The sequence below is a fragment of the Oncorhynchus clarkii genome, unplaced genomic scaffold (assembly GCF_045791955.1).
Source record: "Oncorhynchus clarkii lewisi isolate Uvic-CL-2024 unplaced genomic scaffold, UVic_Ocla_1.0 unplaced_contig_691_pilon_pilon, whole genome shotgun sequence".
NCBI lineage: Eukaryota > Metazoa > Chordata > Actinopteri > Salmoniformes > Salmonidae > Oncorhynchus > Oncorhynchus clarkii.
Window position 1 is genome coordinate 6414 of NW_027260850.1, and position 18665 is coordinate 25078.

Consider the following 18665-nt stretch of genomic DNA (forward strand, 5'->3'; position numbering starts at 1 on the left):
ATTAAATGGGAGATTTACTAGTGGTTTTATTTTACCATCATTCTTCAACAACCTTAGATTTTCACTCAATAAAATTCCTATTTATACTCAACTAATCTTAACTTATTAATGATCTTTAAATGTCCTCATGCTAAAGCTGTCGTCTTGCTCTATATATTCCTGCAAACAATGAACGTTCCTACAATGTTTGGAAACATTCCAATTTGTTGTACAGCTAACATTAGAATGGTGGATCTAAAACCACGTCTGTCTGTCTGTCTGTCTGTCTGTCTGTCTGTCTGTCTGTCTGTCTGTCTGTCTGTCTTCCAGTACAGGATTGGCCAGCTGTATATGATCAGCAAGCACAGCCATGAGCAGAGTGAGCGTGGAGAAGGAGTGGAGGTGGTTCAGAACGAACCCTACGAGGACCCCACACATGGACAGGGACAGTTCACAGAAAAACGGGTCTACCTCAACAAGTAAGTGTGTACTTACCAACTGGGTTGGAAAAAGTACTCAATTGACATACTTGAGTGAAAATAAAGGCTTTCCTGAGTGGCGCAGCGGTCTAAAGCACTGCACTGCGGTGCTTGAGGCGCCACTACAGATCCAGGTTGTGTCACAGCTGGCCAAGACCGGGAGACCCATGAGGCGGCGCACTATTAGCCCAGCGTCGCCCGGGTTAGGGGAGGGTTTGGCCTACCGGGATATCCTTGTCCCATCGCGCCCATCTAGCGACTCCTGTGGCAGGCTGGGCAAATGCACGTTTACACGGTCATCGGTTGTACCTCCTACACATTGGCTTCCGGGTTAAGCGAGCGGTCTGTCAAGAAGCAGTGCGGCTTGGTAGGGTTTTGTTTCGGAGGAATCATGGCTCTCAACATTCGCCTCTTCCGAGTTGGTACGGTAGTTGCAGCGATGGGACAAGACTGTAACTACCAATAGGATATCACCAAATTGTGGAGGAAAAAGGGTAAATAGTACACAAAAAATATATGTAAAGTTACTTTAATAGAAAACGACTTAAACGACTTAAGTAAAAGTGAAAGTTTCCCAGTAAAATACTAGTTGAGTAAAAGTATAAAAGTATCTGGATTTATGTGTACAGTGGTGGGGAAAGTACTCAATTGTCACACTTCAGTAAAAGTAAAAAACTAAATGAAATGCTATACATCAAATTCCTCATATTAAGCATACCAGACGTCAAAAAGCCATGGTCCTGCCAGATTGAATACTGCCCACAGAAGATACAGTAAACACAGAAGTCACATACTGTATACTCCGAAGGATCCTTTCAAATGATTTAAGCACAAGGTGTTGTGTAGTTTATTCCCATTAGTAAGCTACAGCAGGACTAATCTCCTGGCACTAGCGGAGAGCGTCTGACATATCCTTGGGGAGTGCCATATTCACTGTCTTCATTGGGTGAGTCAGTGCCACTGGAAAGTTTAGGACAATACTTTTCTCCTCCAGGCTAGATGGATGTCATATTGTCATATGTGTCTCCTCTTCTCGTAGGCCTAGATTAGATAGTTGCATTCAAGACAAGGTCATTTTCATTGATCTCAGTTTGTCAGTGTCAGTAGAGTATCCTAGGCCTATCCTGTCATGTTTGTGGTATCATATTAAAGATTCTGATGATGAATGTCATAGAATTGCCTGAAATGTGTTTATAAAATACTCCCCCCCCCGAATGCTCCTTAAAAATGTTCCTCTAGTTGGGGCTGAATTGCTACACTAAACATGAAGCTCACACGCCTCCTATGATGTTGTGTATTTCATTATGATTGTTTACTGTCTGAGTTGGACAGTCTGCCTGTTTTGTCAGCAGTGTTGCTGTAAGAGGTTGTAACGTGTGTAGCTGCCCTGGCTACAGATGTAGGATCTTAGTAGAAATATTAGTAGTGTATTGGAGGTTTAAAAAGGCTTCTGAAGTTTGTAGTTTACACATTGACATTTCAGACTTGATTTTCCTTTACAAAATATGTATCTACCCCCACAAAAATGTAAATGTTATCATGTTCCACATAACAATTCACATTTCCTGTTGCTGCAGAATTATTTTCATGCTGTAGCAAACTGGCTCAAGTTAAGATCTTACATCTGTACTTGGCAGTAGGCCTAAAAGGGCTTGTTGGACAAGGACATTTTGTGGTGTTTCTTGGTCACATTTATCATGTGCTAAATGATGCAATGTGATTGTAAAAATTTTCAGTTATTTTTGCTGCATTTTTACTGGAAAATGTTGGCCCTGTCACTTTTACTCAAGCCCAGTCACTTTTACTCAGGCCCAGTCACTTTTACTCAGGCCCAGTCACTTTTACTCAGGCCCAGTCACTTTTACTCTGGCCCAGTCACTTTTACTCAGGCCCAGTCACTTTTACTCATGCCCAGTCACTTTTACTCAGGCCCAGTCATTTTTACCCAGGCCCAGTCACTTTTACTCAGGCCCAGTCACTTTTACTCAGGCCCAGTCACTTTTACTCAGGCCCAGTCATTTTACTCAGGCCCAGTCACTTTTACTCAGGCCCAGTCATTTTTCAGGCCCAGTCATTTTTACCCAGGCCCAGTCACTTTCACTCAGGCCTGTCACTTTCACTCAGGGCCCTGTCACTTTTACTCTTTTACTCAGGCCCAGTCACTTTTACTCAGGCCCAGTCACTTTTACTCAGGCCCAGTCACTTTTACTCATACCCAGGCCCAGTCACTTTTACTCAGGCCCAGTCATTTACTCAGGCCCAGTCACTTTTACTCAGGCCCAGTCACTTTTACTCAGGCCCAGTCACTTTTACTCAGGCCCAGTCACTTTTACTTCACTTTTACTCAGGCCCAGTCACTTTTACTCAGGCCCAGTCACTTTTACTCAGGCCCAGTCACTTTTACTCAGGCCCAGTCACCCAGTCATTTTCAGGCCCAGTCACTTTCACTCAGGCCCAGTCACCCAGGCCCAGTCACTTTCACTCAGGCCCAGTCACTTTACTCAGGCCCAGTCTCAGGCCCAGTCACTTTTACTCAGGCCCAGTCACTTTTACTCAGGCCCAGTCACTTTTACTCAGGCCCAGTCACTTTTACTCAGGCCCAGTCACTTTTACTCATTTTCAGGCCCACTCAGGCCCAGTCAGGCCCAGTTTTACTCAGGCCCAGTCACTTTTACTCAGGCCCAGTCACTTTCACTCCTTTTACTCAGGCCCAGTAATTTTTACTCAGGCCCAGTCACTTTTACTCAGGCCCGGCCATTTTATAATCTAAATCAAATCAAATCAAACTTTATTGGTCACATACACATGGTTAGCATATGTTATTGCGAGTGTAGCTAAATGCTTGTGCTTCTAATTCCGACAGTGCAGGAATATCTAACAAGTAATCTAACAATTCCACAACAACCACCTAATACACACAAATCTAAAGGGATGGAATAAGAATATGTACATATAAATATATGGATGAGCAATGACAGAGCGGCATAGGCCAGATGCAATAGATGGTATAAAATACAGTATATACATATGAGATGAGTAATGTAAGATATGTAAACATTATTCAAGTTATTTGTGATCCATTTATTAAAGTGGCCCATGATTTTGCAAGTCTGTATGTAGGCAGCAGCCTCTTTGTGTTAGTGGTGGCTGTTTAACAGTCTGATGGACTTGAGATGGAAGCAGTTTTTCAGTTTCTCGGTCCCAGCTTTGATGCACCTGTACTGACCTCGCCTTCTGGATGCTAGCGGGATGAACAGGCAGGGGCTCGGGTGGTTGTTGCCCTCTTTTTGGCCTTCCTGTGACATCGGGTGCTGTAGGTGTCCTGGAGGGCAGGTAGTTTGCCCCCGGTGATGCGTTGTGCAGACCACACCACCTTCTGGAGAGCCTTATGGTTGTGGGTGGTGCATTTGCCGTACTAGGCGGTGCTACAGCCCAACAGGATGCTCTCAATTGTGCATCTGTAAAAGTTTGTGAGGGTTTTAGGTGACAAGACCCATTTCTTTAGCCTCCTGAGGTTGAAGAGGCGCTGTTGCGCATTCTTCACCACACTGACTGTGTGGGTGGACCATTTCAGTTTGTCCGTGATGTGTATGCCGAGGAACTTAAATAGTATTGTGATATCCTCATATCATTATGCGTCACTTAATAGTATAGAATGTAACATAATAGAATAGAAAAGTATATAACATTATGGAATGGAATAGTATAGAATAGATCAGAATAGAATGGAATAAAACATACTGTACACAGTAATGGGCTGCCGTATGGACATGGAGGTTCCATAAAACACTCATAAGAGGACATAAAGATTTTAAGACATTATAGGTCTCACAGGTTCTAGCCATAGAAGAGCAATCTATTTTATTGCATGTGTCATTTCAATCCCATTTTCTCTGTTAGTCCATCTCCACACTCTGTTGAACATGATTACTGTGTGAAATTGAATATTTGATTCTCCATTATGTAGATTTAGATCACAATTGAATTTGCTGTTAAACACACTGGTGAGTCTGAAATACACGTTCTGTTTCACTAATGCCCTTTCTGTGAGTTGGCCCTGGATTTGACCCAATCAGTCACACACTTCCACACACAGAGACACATGATAACATACACACTGCATGCACAAGCAAGCCCACCTGCTCTTTCATACTCAAACATGCATACTGTATACCTCTGTCTCTCTTTCTCTGTCTTTGTTTCTCCCTCACTCTTTCTCCCTATTTCTTTCTTTTTAAAATGTTTTGTTCTTTCTCTTTATCTCAAACACACACACATCTTTCTCTTTATCTCAAACACACACATCTTTCTCTTTCTCTTGTAGTAATACTGACAGATCAGAGTCAATCAACTGAGTCACTGACTCATCATCAGAGATGTGACTAGGAACACAGTTTAGCAGAGTGGGTTCATTCCAGTTTGGAAAATGGTCAAGATGAGGTCGCCAATGGAAACAGCCTCCACCAAATCCTCCACCAGCCAGGCAACCGTCACAACCCAAGGGGTTCTTCATGCACTAAGTGGACAGCGTTGTCGGACAGTCACAGAAAGTCACGGCTCTGCAGTGTGCTGCTCTGGGAAATCCATCAGGTCTAACTGTGTTCCAAACTGTTTCATTCTGATCACAGCAGACCTGCCTGCCTGCCTGGCGGAAGGAACTGCTCTCTATTGATTCCATGGGTCTGGTCCCTATGGAGCGTTATCTATCTCCCATTCACTGACTTCATTAGATGTCTGGAAGCGAGGAGACACTCTGATTGGTTTCCAGGGGGTCAGATAGGTACAACCCGGGTCAGCGATGGGCGACATCTTAAATGGCACCCTAATCCCTTTATAATGCAATATTACTTTTGACCATAGGGAATATAGTGACATTTGGGAAGCAGGTCATGATAATGGGTGGTACCAGTAATGTATGGTATCTATGGGTGGTACCAGTAATGTATGGTATCTATGGGTGGTACCAGTAATGTATGGTATCTATGGGTGGTACCAGTAATGTATGGTATCTATGGGTGGTACCAGTAATGTATGGTATCTATGGGTGGTACCAGTAATGTATGGTATCTATGGGTGGTACCAGTAATGTATGGTATCTATGGGTGGTACCAGTAATGTATGGTATCTATGGGTGGTACCAGTCATGTATGGTATCTATGGGTGGTACCAGTAATGTATGGTATCTATGGGTGGCACCAGTAATGTATGGTATCTATGGGTGGTACCAGTAATGTATGGTATCTATGGGTGGTACCAGTAATGTATGGTATCTATGGGTGGCACCAGTAATGTATGGTATCTATGGGTGGTACCAGTAATGTATGGTATCTATGGGTGGTACCAGTAATGTATGGTATCTATGGGTGGTACCAGTAATGTATGGTATCTATGGGTGGTACCAGTAATGTATGGTATCTATGGGTGGTACCAGTAATGTATGGTATCTATGGGTGGTACCAGTAATGTATGGTATCTATGGGTGGTACCAGTAATGTATGGTATCTATGGGTGGTACCAGTCATGTATGGTATCTATGGGTGGTACCAGTAATGTATGGTATCTATGGGTGGCACCAGTAATGTATGGTATCTATGGGTGTTACCAGTAATGTATGGTATCTATGGGTGGTACCAGTAATGTATGGTATCTATGGGTGGCACCAGTAATGTATGATATCTATGGGTGGTACAGGGTCCCAGTTCACAGGTTACAGATGCCCACTTCTGAAACTCAAGTATTTAAACGTAATTTCAAAACCTTAGTTCTAATTTAGCACACATTATGTTACCATTCACTTCCCTGTAGAGATTTGAGTGACGGTTTTAGATTTTAAAATGCCAGGCGAGGCAGAGAGAGAAAGAACTGGAAAAGACAGAGAGGAGTGGGGGTTTTCAGACAGAAGTAAGACTGGTAGCTGCCTGTGTGAGCTCTGATGGGAGAGGAGATCAGTGTTGTGTAAGTGGTGGATCATTTAAACAGTCACGTTGGGATGCTGTACCTGCCTTCCCACCCACAGACCACCTGCTACCACAGACAGACAAGTACGTAAGTGCGTGTGTGCAGAAAGGGGGGGGGACATAAAAGTGGTCCTCTATACTTTGCTATTTAAAGGTCCGTCAGTGAGAGTGCAATGAACACAGCATGTCAGTCCTCTGTGGAACTGACAGGAGATTAGTGACTGGAGGATCTGTAGACTGGGACCAACAGGAACACAATATTCAGTCCACAGGAGGCTGCTGAGGGGAGGACGGACCATAATATTAGCCGTAACGGAGCGCATGGAATGGCACCAAACACATGGAAACAATGTGTTTTATGTATTTGATACCGTTCCACCAGCCCGTCCTCCCCAATTAAGGTGCCCCCATCCTCATGTGATTCAGCCATCTAATCAACAAGGCTGAGGGAGGGAGGGTTGTGCTCCAACATTACTCAGTAAATTTAGCATTTTGAGTGGGAATCCTCCCCCAGTGGCATTTGGCTGTTTAAAATGGCAGCCGCCCACCTTCTGTTGACAGAGCTATTTGCAACTTTATGGCTGGCCTGGTGCTGCAGTCTGCACTTCTCCAATGTATGATATTGACTGCAGTAAACTACCCCACCCGTGACACCCACAATATTTATGGGTCTGTGTCCCTGATACACAGCCGTTTGGGCTGTAACTGTTGGCTTTTGCTGTTGCGGGCTTTCTGCTTCGATTCATCCTCACAAATGTAGTGTCCGGATGGAATTGGGATAAAATATACTTTATGCCTCTAATAAAGTTTATGCCTCCACCCAAGAGCTCAAAATCTCAGTGTCAATTTAATTTGTTCTCATAGGATTCTTGTCCTCTCTCCTCGTATTTAACAGTTTTAACTCAGCATTTTGCTTTTCCAAACTTTGCCAAAATATAAACATCCACCTCAGCATCACAGCAGCAGACATCTTTGCTGCTCATCCTTCCAGCTCTGGTTCTCTGGTTAGGGTTTAGATAGGACATTCTTGAATGGGTTCTCCCTGATTGGCTACAAGGTCAGACCATGATGGTCACAGAGGTTCCTTTAGTTCTGAATGAGAAAACCCCTGTCTGTGTCCTCTGTGCTCCGTCCTCTCCCTTTTACCGCTGGTTGCCCAGTAACATCACCATCATCTACAGAATTTTGAGCCGCAATGGCCACCCAGCATTCTCCATTTTCAGCTCCTCACAGCTGGCGCCAGATACTGTATAGGGTCTAACAGTGAGGAAGGGATAGCAAGGGGTGGAAAGGTTCAGGTATATGATTCAGATGGATGTCATGTCTTCTCTTGTTTCCGCTTGATGCTGTTCTCTATTTCTCTCACTGTGCTCCACCTTACCTCTACTTCTCCCCTCTTCTTGTCTCTTCTCATCCCTCGTTCCCTTGCTTCTCTCTTTTCTTCACTCTACTCCTCCCTTATTTCATTCAGCTCACTTGTCTTCTTTTGTCTCTTTCAGTAAGCTCCCTAGCTGGGCCAGGGCTGTGGTCCCTAAAATCTTCTATGTGACAGAGAAGGCCTGGAACTACTACCCCTACACCATCACAGGTAACCACTCCTAGGACCATTACACTGTAACACCTCTACACTACTACCTACACCATCACAGGTAACCACTCCTAGGACCATTACACTGTAACACCTCTACACTACTACCTACACCATCACAGAAGAGCAGTACAGGAATGCACAGTGTGTCTGATAATGGAAAGGAGGAAAGGGGATATCTGGTCAGTTGTACAACTGAATGCATTCAACCCAAATGTGTCTTCCACATTTAATCCAAGCCCTCTGAATCAGAGAGGTGCGGGGGCTGCCTTTATCGCCATCCACGTCATCAGCGCCCTGGGAGCAGGTGGTGTTGGGGGTTAACTGTCTCGCTCAAGGTGAAGAACGGCACATTTTTACACCTTGCCGGCTCGGGGATTCAAACCATGGACTGTACTGTACTCTGATAGACATTGTGATAATAGTCTATAGATAGGTGATGGACTGTACTGTAGTCTGATAGACATTGTGATAATAGTCTATAGATAGGTGATGGATTGTACTGTAGTCTGCACAGGGACTGTTTGTTCTGGCTGGCTAGTTGGACTGGACTGACTAAGAGCTCTATCTGTTCTCAACCTTCTCTATCAGTTCAGACCCAACGTATTCCCTCGCTTCATCCCTCTACCACACACACACACACGAACACACACACAATATTTCTTTCCTCAGAGAGAAGAATCCCAATAGCTTGTTGGGAGGGATGGAGGGAGTGATGGATGATAACATGATGAGAGGATCATATTATTATAGCGCTCTAAAATAAAACAAGCTCCTGCTGCTCCTTGTTGTCCTTCTCAGGTGTCCTCTTAACACATGATGCTCTCTCTCCCTCTCTTCTCTTGTCCCCTCTTTCACTCCCTCTCTCTCTCTCTTTTCTCTCTCTCCATCTCTCCTCTTGTTAAACTCCCTCCCCTCTTTCACTCCCTCTCTCTCTCTTTCTCTCTCTCCATCTCTCCTCTTGTTAAACTCCCTCTCCTCTTTCACTCCCTCTCTCTCTCTTTTTCTCTCTCTCCATCTCTCCTCTTGTTAAACTCCCTCCCCTCTTTCACTCCCTCTCTCTCTCTCTTTCTCTCTCTCCATCTCTCCTCTTGTTAAACTCCCTCTCCTCTTTCACTCCCTCTCTCTCTCTCTTTCTCTCTCTCCATCTCTCCTCTTGTTAAACTCCCTCCCCTCTTGCACTCCCTCTCTTTCTCTCTCTCCCCCTCCATCCCATCTTTCTCTCTCGCACTCTCTCTCTCTCTCTCTCTGTCTCTCTCTCTGTCACTCTCTCTCTCTGTTTCTCTCTCTGTCTTTCCCTCTCTCTCCTCTTAAACTCCCTCCCCTCTTTCACTCCCTCTCTCCCTCTCCCTCTCTCTTTTTCTCCCTCTCCATCTCCTCTTGTTAAACTCCCTCCCCTCTTTCACTCCCTCTCCCTCTCTTTCTCTCTCTCCCCCTCCCTCCCATCTTTCTCTCTCTCACGCTCTCTCTCTCGCGCACTCTCTCTCTCTCTCTCTCTCTCTCTCGCTCTCTCTGTCTCTCCCTCTCTCTCTCTGTTTCTCTCGCTGTCTCTCTCTCTCTCTCTCTCCTCTTGTTTAACTCCCTCCCCTCTTTCACTCTCTCTCTCCATCTCTCTCTGGTCCTGGATTCTTCACCTGCTGTGACGCAGAGTACACTGTGAGTATACCACTGATGTTCCTTACACACGCACGCACACACACACACACACACACACACACACACACTGTGACACAACCGGCCGTGATGGGGAGTCCTATAGGGCAGGGCACAATTGGCCCAGCGGCGTCCGAGGCTGGGGCGGGGTAGGCCGTCATTGTAAATAAGAATTTGTTCTTAACTGACTTGTCTAGTTAAATAAACTAGTAGACATGCAGAGCAGTCTGCCAGAAGTCAAGGTTTAGGTGAGCTGTGCTCTGATGACTGACAGAAGAGTATGAAATGTTGTATTCCTGTAGAATTCCATCTCTGTTTTGAATCAGTGAATGGTTCCCCCAGAGATGTACAGAGCAGCAATACAACGCTACAGTAATGCTGTGTGGGTCCTTAAATCCCAAATCTAATAGCTAAATGATCCTTGGTATGACCATCTTAAAACAATTCCATATGTTCACTTAATAGCTTAGACTCTTATGTAAAGCACAAGCTCAATTTGATTAGGCTTTGAATGTCATTAAAGGGACTTCAATATGGAATATTATTTAATTTGCCTATAATGTTTCAATGAGTTTTACAGACAGCTTCATCTATTGTTCTGGTTCTATATTTAGCCATTGAGGATTTATTTTCAACCACCTCAGTCTGCGTCCTAAATGGAAGGTATGAGTGATAGTTGACTAGCCATGGGGGGACGGGGAGGAAGGTATGAGTGATAGTTGACTAGCCATGGGGGGACGGGGAGGAAGGTATGAGTGATAGTTGACTAGCCATGGGGGGACGGGGAGGAAGGTATGAGTGATAGTTGACTAGCCATGGGGGGACGGGGAGGAAGGTATGAGTGATAGTTGACTAGCCATGGGGGGATGGGAAGGAAGGTATGAGTGATAGTTGACTAGCCATGGGGGGACGGCGAGGAAGGTATGAGTGATAGTTGACCAGCCATGGGGGGATGGGAAGGAAGGTATGAGTGATAGTTGACTAGCCATGGGGGGGAGGTATGAGTGATAGTTGACTAGCCATGGGGGGATGGGGAGGAAGGTATGAGTGATAGTTGACTAGCCATGGGGGGGACGGGGAGGAAGGTATGAGTGATAGTTGACTAGCCATGGGGGGACGGGGAGGAAGGTATGAGTGATAGTTGACTAGCCATGGGGGGACGGGGAGGAAGGAATGAGTGATAGTTGACTAGCCATGGGGGGACGGGGAGGAAGGAATGAGTGATAGTTGACTAGCCATGGGGGGATGGGGAGGAAAGTATGAGTGATAGTTGACTAGCCATGGGGGGACGGGGAGGAAGGTATGAGTGATAGTTGACTAGCCATGGGGAGGAAGTTATGAGTGATAGTTGACTAGCCATGGGGGGATGGGGAGGAAGGTATGAGTGATAGTTGACTAGCCATGGGGGGGACGGGAAGGAAGGTATGAGTGATAGTTGACTAGCCATGGGGGGACGGGGAGGAAGGTATGAGTGATAGTTGACTAGCCATGGGGGGACGGGGAGGAAGGTATGAGTGATAGTTGACTAGCCATGGGGGGACGGGGAGGAAGGTATGAGTGATAGTTGACTAGCCATGGGGGGACGGGGAGGAAGGTATGAGTGATAGTTGACTAGCCATGGGGGGACGGGGAGGAAGGTATGAGTGATAGTTGACTAGCCATGGGGGGATGGGAAGGAAGGTATGAGTGATAGTTGACTAGCCATGGGGGGACGGGGAGGAAGGTATGAGTGATAGTTGACTAGCCATGGGGGGATGGGAAGGAAGGTATGAGTGATAGTTGACTAGCCATGGGGGGGAGGTATGAGTGATAGTTGACTAGCCATGGGGGGATGGGGAGGAAGGTATGAGTGATAGTTGACTAGCCATGGGGGGGACGGGGAGGAAGGTATGAGTGATAGTTGACTAGCCATGGGGGGACGGGGAGGAAGGTATGAGTGATAGTTGATTAGCCATGGGGGGACGGGGAGGAAGGAATGAGTGATAGTTGACTAGCCATGGGGGGACGGGGAGGAAGGAATGAGTGATAGTTGACTAGCCATGGGGGGATGGGGAGGAAAGTATGAGTGATAGTTGACTAGCCATGGGGGGACGGGGAGGAAGGTATGAGTGATAGTTGACTAGCCATGGGGAGGAAGGTATGAGTGATAGTTGACTAGCCATGGGGGGATGGGGAGGAAGGTATGAGTGATAGTTGACTAGCCATGGGGGGGACGGGGAGGAAGGTATGAGTGATAGTTGACTAGCCATGGGGGGACGGGGAGGAAGGTATGAGTGATAGTTGACTAGCCATGGGGGGACGGGGAGGAAGGAATGAGTGATAGTTGACTAGCCATGGGGGGACGGGGAGGAAGGAATGAGTGATAGTTGACTAGCCATGGGGGGATGGGGAGGAAAGTATGAGTGATAGTTGACTAGCCATGGGGGGACGGGGAGGAAGGTATGAGTGATAGTTGACTAGTCATGGGGGGATGGGAAGGAAGGTATGAGTGATAGTTGACTAGCCATGGGGGGGACGGGGAGGAAGGTATGAGTGATAGTTGACTAGCCATGGGGGGACAGGGAGGAAGGTATGAGTGATAGTTGACTAGCCATGGGGGGATGGGAAGGAAGGTATGAGTGATAGTTGACTAGCCATGGGGGGGAGGTATGAGTGATAGTTGACTAGCCATGGGGGGATGGGGAGGAAGGTATGAGTGATAGTTGACTAGCCATGGGGTGACGGGGAGGAAGGTATGAGTGATAGTTGACTAGCCATGGGGTGACGGGGAGGAAGGTATGAGTGATAGTTGACTAGCCATGGGGGGATTGCGAGGAAGGTATGAGTGATAGTTGACTAGCCATGGGGGGACGGGGAGGAAGGTATGAGTGATAGTTGACTAGCCATGGGGGGACAGGAGGAAGGTATGAGTGATAGTTGACTAGTCATGGGGGGGACGGGGAGGAAGGTATGAGTGATAGTTGACTAGCCATGGGGAGGAAGTTATGAGTGATAGTTGACTAGCCATGGGGGGATGGGGAGGAAGGTATGAGTGATAGTTGACTAGCCATGGGGGGGACGGGGAGGAAGGTATGAGTGATAGTTGACTAGCCATGGGGGGACGGGGAGGAAGGTATGAGTGATAGTTGACTAGCCATGGGGGGACGGGGAGGAAGGTATGAGTGATAGTTGACTAGCCATGGGGGGACGGGGAGGAAGGTATGAGTGATAGTTGACTAGCCATGGGGGGACGGGGAGGAAGGTATGAGTGATAGTTGACTAGCCATGGGGGGACGGGGAGGAAGGTATGAGTGATAGTTGACTAGCCATGGGGGGATGGGAAGGAAGGTATGAGTGATAGTTGACTAGCCATGGGGGGACGGGGAGGAAGGTATGAGTGATAGTTGACTAGCCATGGGGGGATGGGAAGGAAGGTATGAGTGATAGTTGACTAGCCATGGGGGGGAGGTATGAGTGATAGTTGACTAGCCATGGGGGGATGGGGAGGAAGGTATGAGTGATAGTTGACTAGCCATGGGGGGGACGGGGAGGAAGGTATGAGTGATAGTTGACTAGCCATGGGGGGACGGGGAGGAAGGTATGAGTGATAGTTGACTAGCCATGGGGGGACGGGGAGGAAGGAATGAGTGATAGTTGACTAGCCATGGGGGGACGGGGAGGAAGGAATGAGTGATAGTTGACTAGCCATGGGGGGATGGGGAGGAAAGTATGAGTGATAGTTGACTAGCCATGGGGGGACGGGGAGGAAGGTATGAGTGATAGTTGACTAGCCATGGGGAGGAAGGTATGAGTGATAGTTGACTAGCCATGGGGGGATGGGGAGGAAGGTATGAGTGATAGTTGACTAGCCATGGGGGGGACGGGGAGGAAGGTATGAGTGATAGTTGACTAGCCATGGGGGGACGGGGAGGAAGGTATGAGTGATAGTTGACTAGCCATGGGGGGACAGGGAGGAAGGAATGAGTGATAGTTGACTAGCCATGGGGGGACGGGGAGGAAGGAATGAGTGATAGTTGACTAGCCATGGGGGGATGGGGAGGAAGGTATGAGTGATAGTTGACTAGCCATGGGGGGACGGGGAGGAAGGTATGAGTGATAGTTGACTAGTCATGGGGGGATGGGAAGGAAGGTATGAGTGATAGTTGACTAGCCATGGGGGGGACGGGGAGGAAGGTATGAGTGATAGTTGACTAGCCATGGGGGGACAGGGAGGAAGGTATGAGTGATAGTTGACTAGCCATGGGGGGATGGGAAGGAAGGTATGAGTGATAGTTGACTAGCCATGGGGGGGAGGTATGAGTGATAGTTGACTAGCCATGGGGGGATGGGGAGGAAGGTATGAGTGATAGTTGACTAGCCATGGGGTGACGGGGAGGAAGGTATGAGTGATAGTTGACTAGCCATGGGGTGACGGGGAGGAAGGTATGAGTGATAGTTGACTAGCCATGGGGGGATGGGGAGGAAGGTATGAGTGATAGTTGACTAGCCATGGGGGGACGGGGAGGAAGGTATGAGTGATAGTTGACTAGCCATGGGGGGACAGGAGGAAGGTATGAGTGATAGTTGACTAGTCATGGGGGGGACGGGGAGGAAGGTATGAGTGATAGTTGACTAGCCATGGGGGACGCGGAGGAAGGTATGAGTGATAGTTGACTAGCCATGGGGGGACAGGGAGGAAGGTATGAGTGATAGTTGACTAGCCATGGGGGGACGGGGAGGAAGGTATGAGTGATAGTTGACTAGCCATGGGGGGACAGGGAGGAAGGTATGAGTGATAGTTGACTAGCCATGGGGGGACGGGAAGGAAAGTATAAGTGATAGTTGACTAGCCATGGGGGACGGGGAGGAAGGTATGAGTGATAGTTGACTAGCCATGGGGGACGGGGAGGAAGGTATGAGTGATAGTTGACTAGCCATGGGGTGACGGGAAGGAAGGTATGAGTGATAGTTGACTAGCCATGGGGGAAGGGGAGGAAGGTATGAGTGATAGTTGACTAGCCATGGGGTGACGGGAAGGAAGGTATGAGTGATAGTTGACTAGCCATGGGGGGACGGGGAGGAAGGTATGAGTGATAGTTGACTAGCCATGGGGGGACGGGGAGGAAGGTATGAGTGATAGTTGACTAGCCATGGGGGGACGGGGAGGAAGGTATGAGTGATAGTTGACTAGCCATGGGGGGGACGGGGAGGAAGGTATGAGTGATAGTTGACTAGCCATGGGGGGACAGGGAGGAAGGTATGAGTGATAGTTGCCTAGCCATGGGGGGACGGGGAGGAAGGTATGAGTGATAGTTGACTAGCCATGGGGGGGGCAGGGAGGAAGGTATGAGTGATAGTTGACTAGCCATGGGGGGACGAGAAGGAACGTATAAGTGATAGTTGACTAGCCATGGGGGACGGGGAGGAAGGTATGAGTGATAGTTGACTAGCCATGGGGGGACAGGGAGGAAGGTATGAGTGATAGTTGACTAGCCATGGGGGGACGGGAAGGAAAGTATAAGTGATAGTTGACTAGCCATGGGGGACGGGGAGGAAGGTATGAGTGATAGTTGACTAGCCATGGGGGGACGGGAAGGAAAGTATAAGTGATAGTTGACTAGCCATGGGGGACGGGGAGGAAGGTATGAGTGATAGTTGACTAGCCATGGGGGGATTGGGGGGAGGTTCAGGGTGTGGACGAGGAGCCAGTAAATCCACAGGGCGATATAATATAATCATTATTACTGAAGACAGGGGCAATAAAACACACGCAATCACACTCAGCATGACACACACACATGCGTACACGTGCACACACACACACACACACACACACACACACACACACACACACACACACACACACTGCCCATAAAACACCTCACCCTGCAGGCTGACCACAAAGACCCAGGAAGATATTCCCTCTGTCTTTCCTGAGCTTGTATGGATAGTGGTAGAAAGATTCTATCCCATCTCCCATGGAGATCAGTTTCCCCAGTGCTCCACACCTTGTTGGAGATGATTCGGATTTAACCACTCTACATTTAGGTTATGTCCCAAATGGGCAATAGCCTATGTAGTGTTTTGACCAAGGCCCACTATGGGGCCAACATAGTGCGTCCTGGTCAACAATAGTGCACTACATAGGCAATAGGGTACTATTTGGGACTCAGACATAACAAGTCAAAATATTGTCTTAATGTGTCTATATTCTGTGTGTAATCTCCTGCTCTTCTCTCCTCTTCTCTAGTGTTCCTTTCTGCCAAAGTTCTCCATTCACATAGAGACCAAGTATGAGGACAACAAAGGCAGCAATGACAATGTCAGTATGGTTGTCTGTGCATGGTCATGGTGTGTGTCTGTGCATGGTCATTGTGTGTGTCTGTGCATGGTCATGGTGTGTGTCTGTGCGTGGTCATGGTGTGTGTATGTGCATGGTCATGGTGTGTGTCTGTGCATGGTCATGGTGTGTGTCTGTGCATGGTCATGGTGTGTGTCTGTGAGTGGTCATGGTGTGTGTCTGTGCATGGTCATGGTGTGTGTCTGTGCATGGTCATGGTGTGTGTCTGTGCATGGTCATGGTGTGTGTCTGTGCATGGTCATGGTGTGTGTCTGTGAGTGGTCATGGTGTGTGACTGTGAGTGGGCATGGTGTGTGTCTGTGAGTGGTCATGGTGTGTGTATGTGAGTGGTCATGGTGTGTGTCTGTGAGTGGTCATGGTGTGTGACTGTGAGTGGTCATGGTGTGTGTCTGTGAGTGGTCATGGTGTGTGTCTGTGAGTGGTCATGGTGTGTGACTGTGAGTGGTCATGGTGTGTGTCTGTGAGTGGTCATGGTGTGTGACTGTGAGTGTTCATGGTGTGTGTCTGTGAGTGGTCATGGTGTGTGTCTGTGAGTGGTCATGGTGTGTGTCTGTGAGTGGTCATGGTGTGTGTCTGTGAGTGGTCCATGGTGTGTGTCTGTGAGTGGTCATGGTGTGTGTCTGTGAGTGGTCATGGTGTGTGTCTGTGAGTGGTCATGGTGTGTGACTGTGAGTGTTCATGGTGTGTGTCTGTGAGTGGTCATGGTGTGTGTCTGTGAGTGGTCATGGTGTGTGTCTGTGAGTGGTCATGGTGTGTGACTGTGAGTGTTCATGGTGTGTGTCTGTGAGTGGTCATGGTGTGTGTCTGTGAGTGGTCATGGTGTGTGTCTGTGAGTGGTCATGGTGTGTGCACTTGAATGCCACATACAACATTCAGTCCCATCTTTTTCTCTCACTTCTAAACGAGTGGATGGAGTCAGAACAGGGGGATGCTGGGATGAATAAGAACACGGGTCTAATATATTCACGATGCCCCAACCAACTCATCAGAATGCACGTTTATTTCATTGGCTAGCCTCTCCCTCACTAAAATCAGTGAGATTACCATTCAGTCTGTGGGCTTCAGGGCCCATATTCATAAAGCATCTTTATTATGAGTGCTGATCTAGGATCAGGTTCCCCTTGTTCAAGTCAAAACTGGTCCTAGATCAGCACTCCAACTCTGAGAGGCTTTATTAATATGGGCCCAGGCCTCCGAGTCAAAATCAAGTTGGATATGGGTTAATCCGTTGGGGTGGCAGGTAGCCTAGTGGTTAGAGCATTGGGCCAGTAACCAAAAGGTTGCTAGATCAAATCCCTGAGCTGACAAGGTAAAAATCTGTCATTCTGCCACTAAACAAGGTAGTTAACCCACTGTTCCTAGGCTGTCATTGTAAATAAGAATTTAGTTAAATAAAATATGGATAACTGTGGGGTAAAGGCTGTGTGATAGGAGAGTTTATATTGTATACCTCTGTGATAGGAGAGTTTATATTGTATACCTCTGTGATAGGAGAGTTTATATCGTATACCTCTGTGATAGGAGAGTCTATATCGTATACCTCTGTGATAGGAGAGTTTATATCGTATACCTCTGTGATAGGAGAGTTTATATCGTATACCTCTGTGATAGGAGAGTTTATATCGTATACCTCTGTGATAGGAGAGTTTATATTGTATACCTCTGTGATAGGAGAGTTTATATCGAATACCTCTGTGTTAGGAGAGTTTATATCGAATACCTCTTTGTTAGGAGAGTTTCAATAATGCATTATCTTGGTTGGGTTTGCTATCAGATGCCCATTGCTTCATGTTACACAATGGGTTTACTCATAACTCATCCCCCTTCTTCTGGTTTGAAAGACATGTCAAGGACATCCTTAGTACACCAAGGTCTTACTCTGTCACATATCTGCATCTCAAATGACAATCTATTCCCTATGTAGTGCACTACTTTTGACCAGAGCCCTGCACTGCATTTGAGATGTAGACAACAGTTGTTTTCAGCCACGTTCGCCTGCTGCACCTTCTCTTTGTGAGAGTTGGTATGTCAGGGAGAAAGGGATGATTGCCTACAGCTCCTTGGCTACATATTTGAATTCCCTACAGTATGAAGGACTGATATGCAGACAACCAGAGTTGAGAGAAGGGGGAGTAAGATAGAAAGGAAATAAGATATAGGGAGATATTGTGTGTATCTGTCTGCATGTCTGATCCAGTCCTTTAAACAAGGACTGTTGCTTCTTGTTCCTCTCACCACTGATCCTCATTTCCTGGTGATGTCATATCATAAAACTGATCTTGTCTGTCCTGGGTCGTGTTCATTAGGACATAACGGAAACCATTTCAAAACGTTTTGCTATAGACAAAAGAAACGTTTCTTATTGGACATTTCCAGGTAATCCCTCCCTGTTTCAGCTGATTTTCTTGTGTTTGGTGCAAAACGAACACGACCCTGACTTCGTTCCTGAGACTAAAGTATGTATTTGCTTAATTTTAAATTCATCCCATCAATGACTCAATTTCCCAAGGCTTACTTCCTCTACTCTCAAAGACATCATTATTCAGTTCAGTTTTTCATCCTCTCAGTCTACTTATCATGCAAAGGTTGGTAGATGAATATACATTGATGTCAGTAATGGATGGATTTTTGTCTGGATTATTCAACTATTTCAAGGAGGTTATTACTGC

The 18665-nt window shown here is 47.1% G+C and overlaps 1 protein-coding gene across 1 annotated transcript in view; it reads left to right on the forward strand.

Moving 5' to 3' along the window:
- The first annotated feature begins 225 nt into the window (after positions 1-225).
- LOC139401917 (cytoplasmic phosphatidylinositol transfer protein 1-like) overlaps positions 226-18665 on the forward strand; it is a 31606-nt gene continuing 13166 nt past the window's right edge. The window contains exons 1-4 of the mRNA XM_071145926.1: positions 226-458; positions 7915-8003; positions 9652-9659; positions 15886-15957. Of these exons, the coding sequence (XP_071002027.1) occupies positions 226-458; positions 7915-8003; positions 9652-9659; positions 15886-15957 (402 nt within the window). The remainder of the gene's footprint in view (positions 459-7914; positions 8004-9651; positions 9660-15885; positions 15958-18665) is intronic.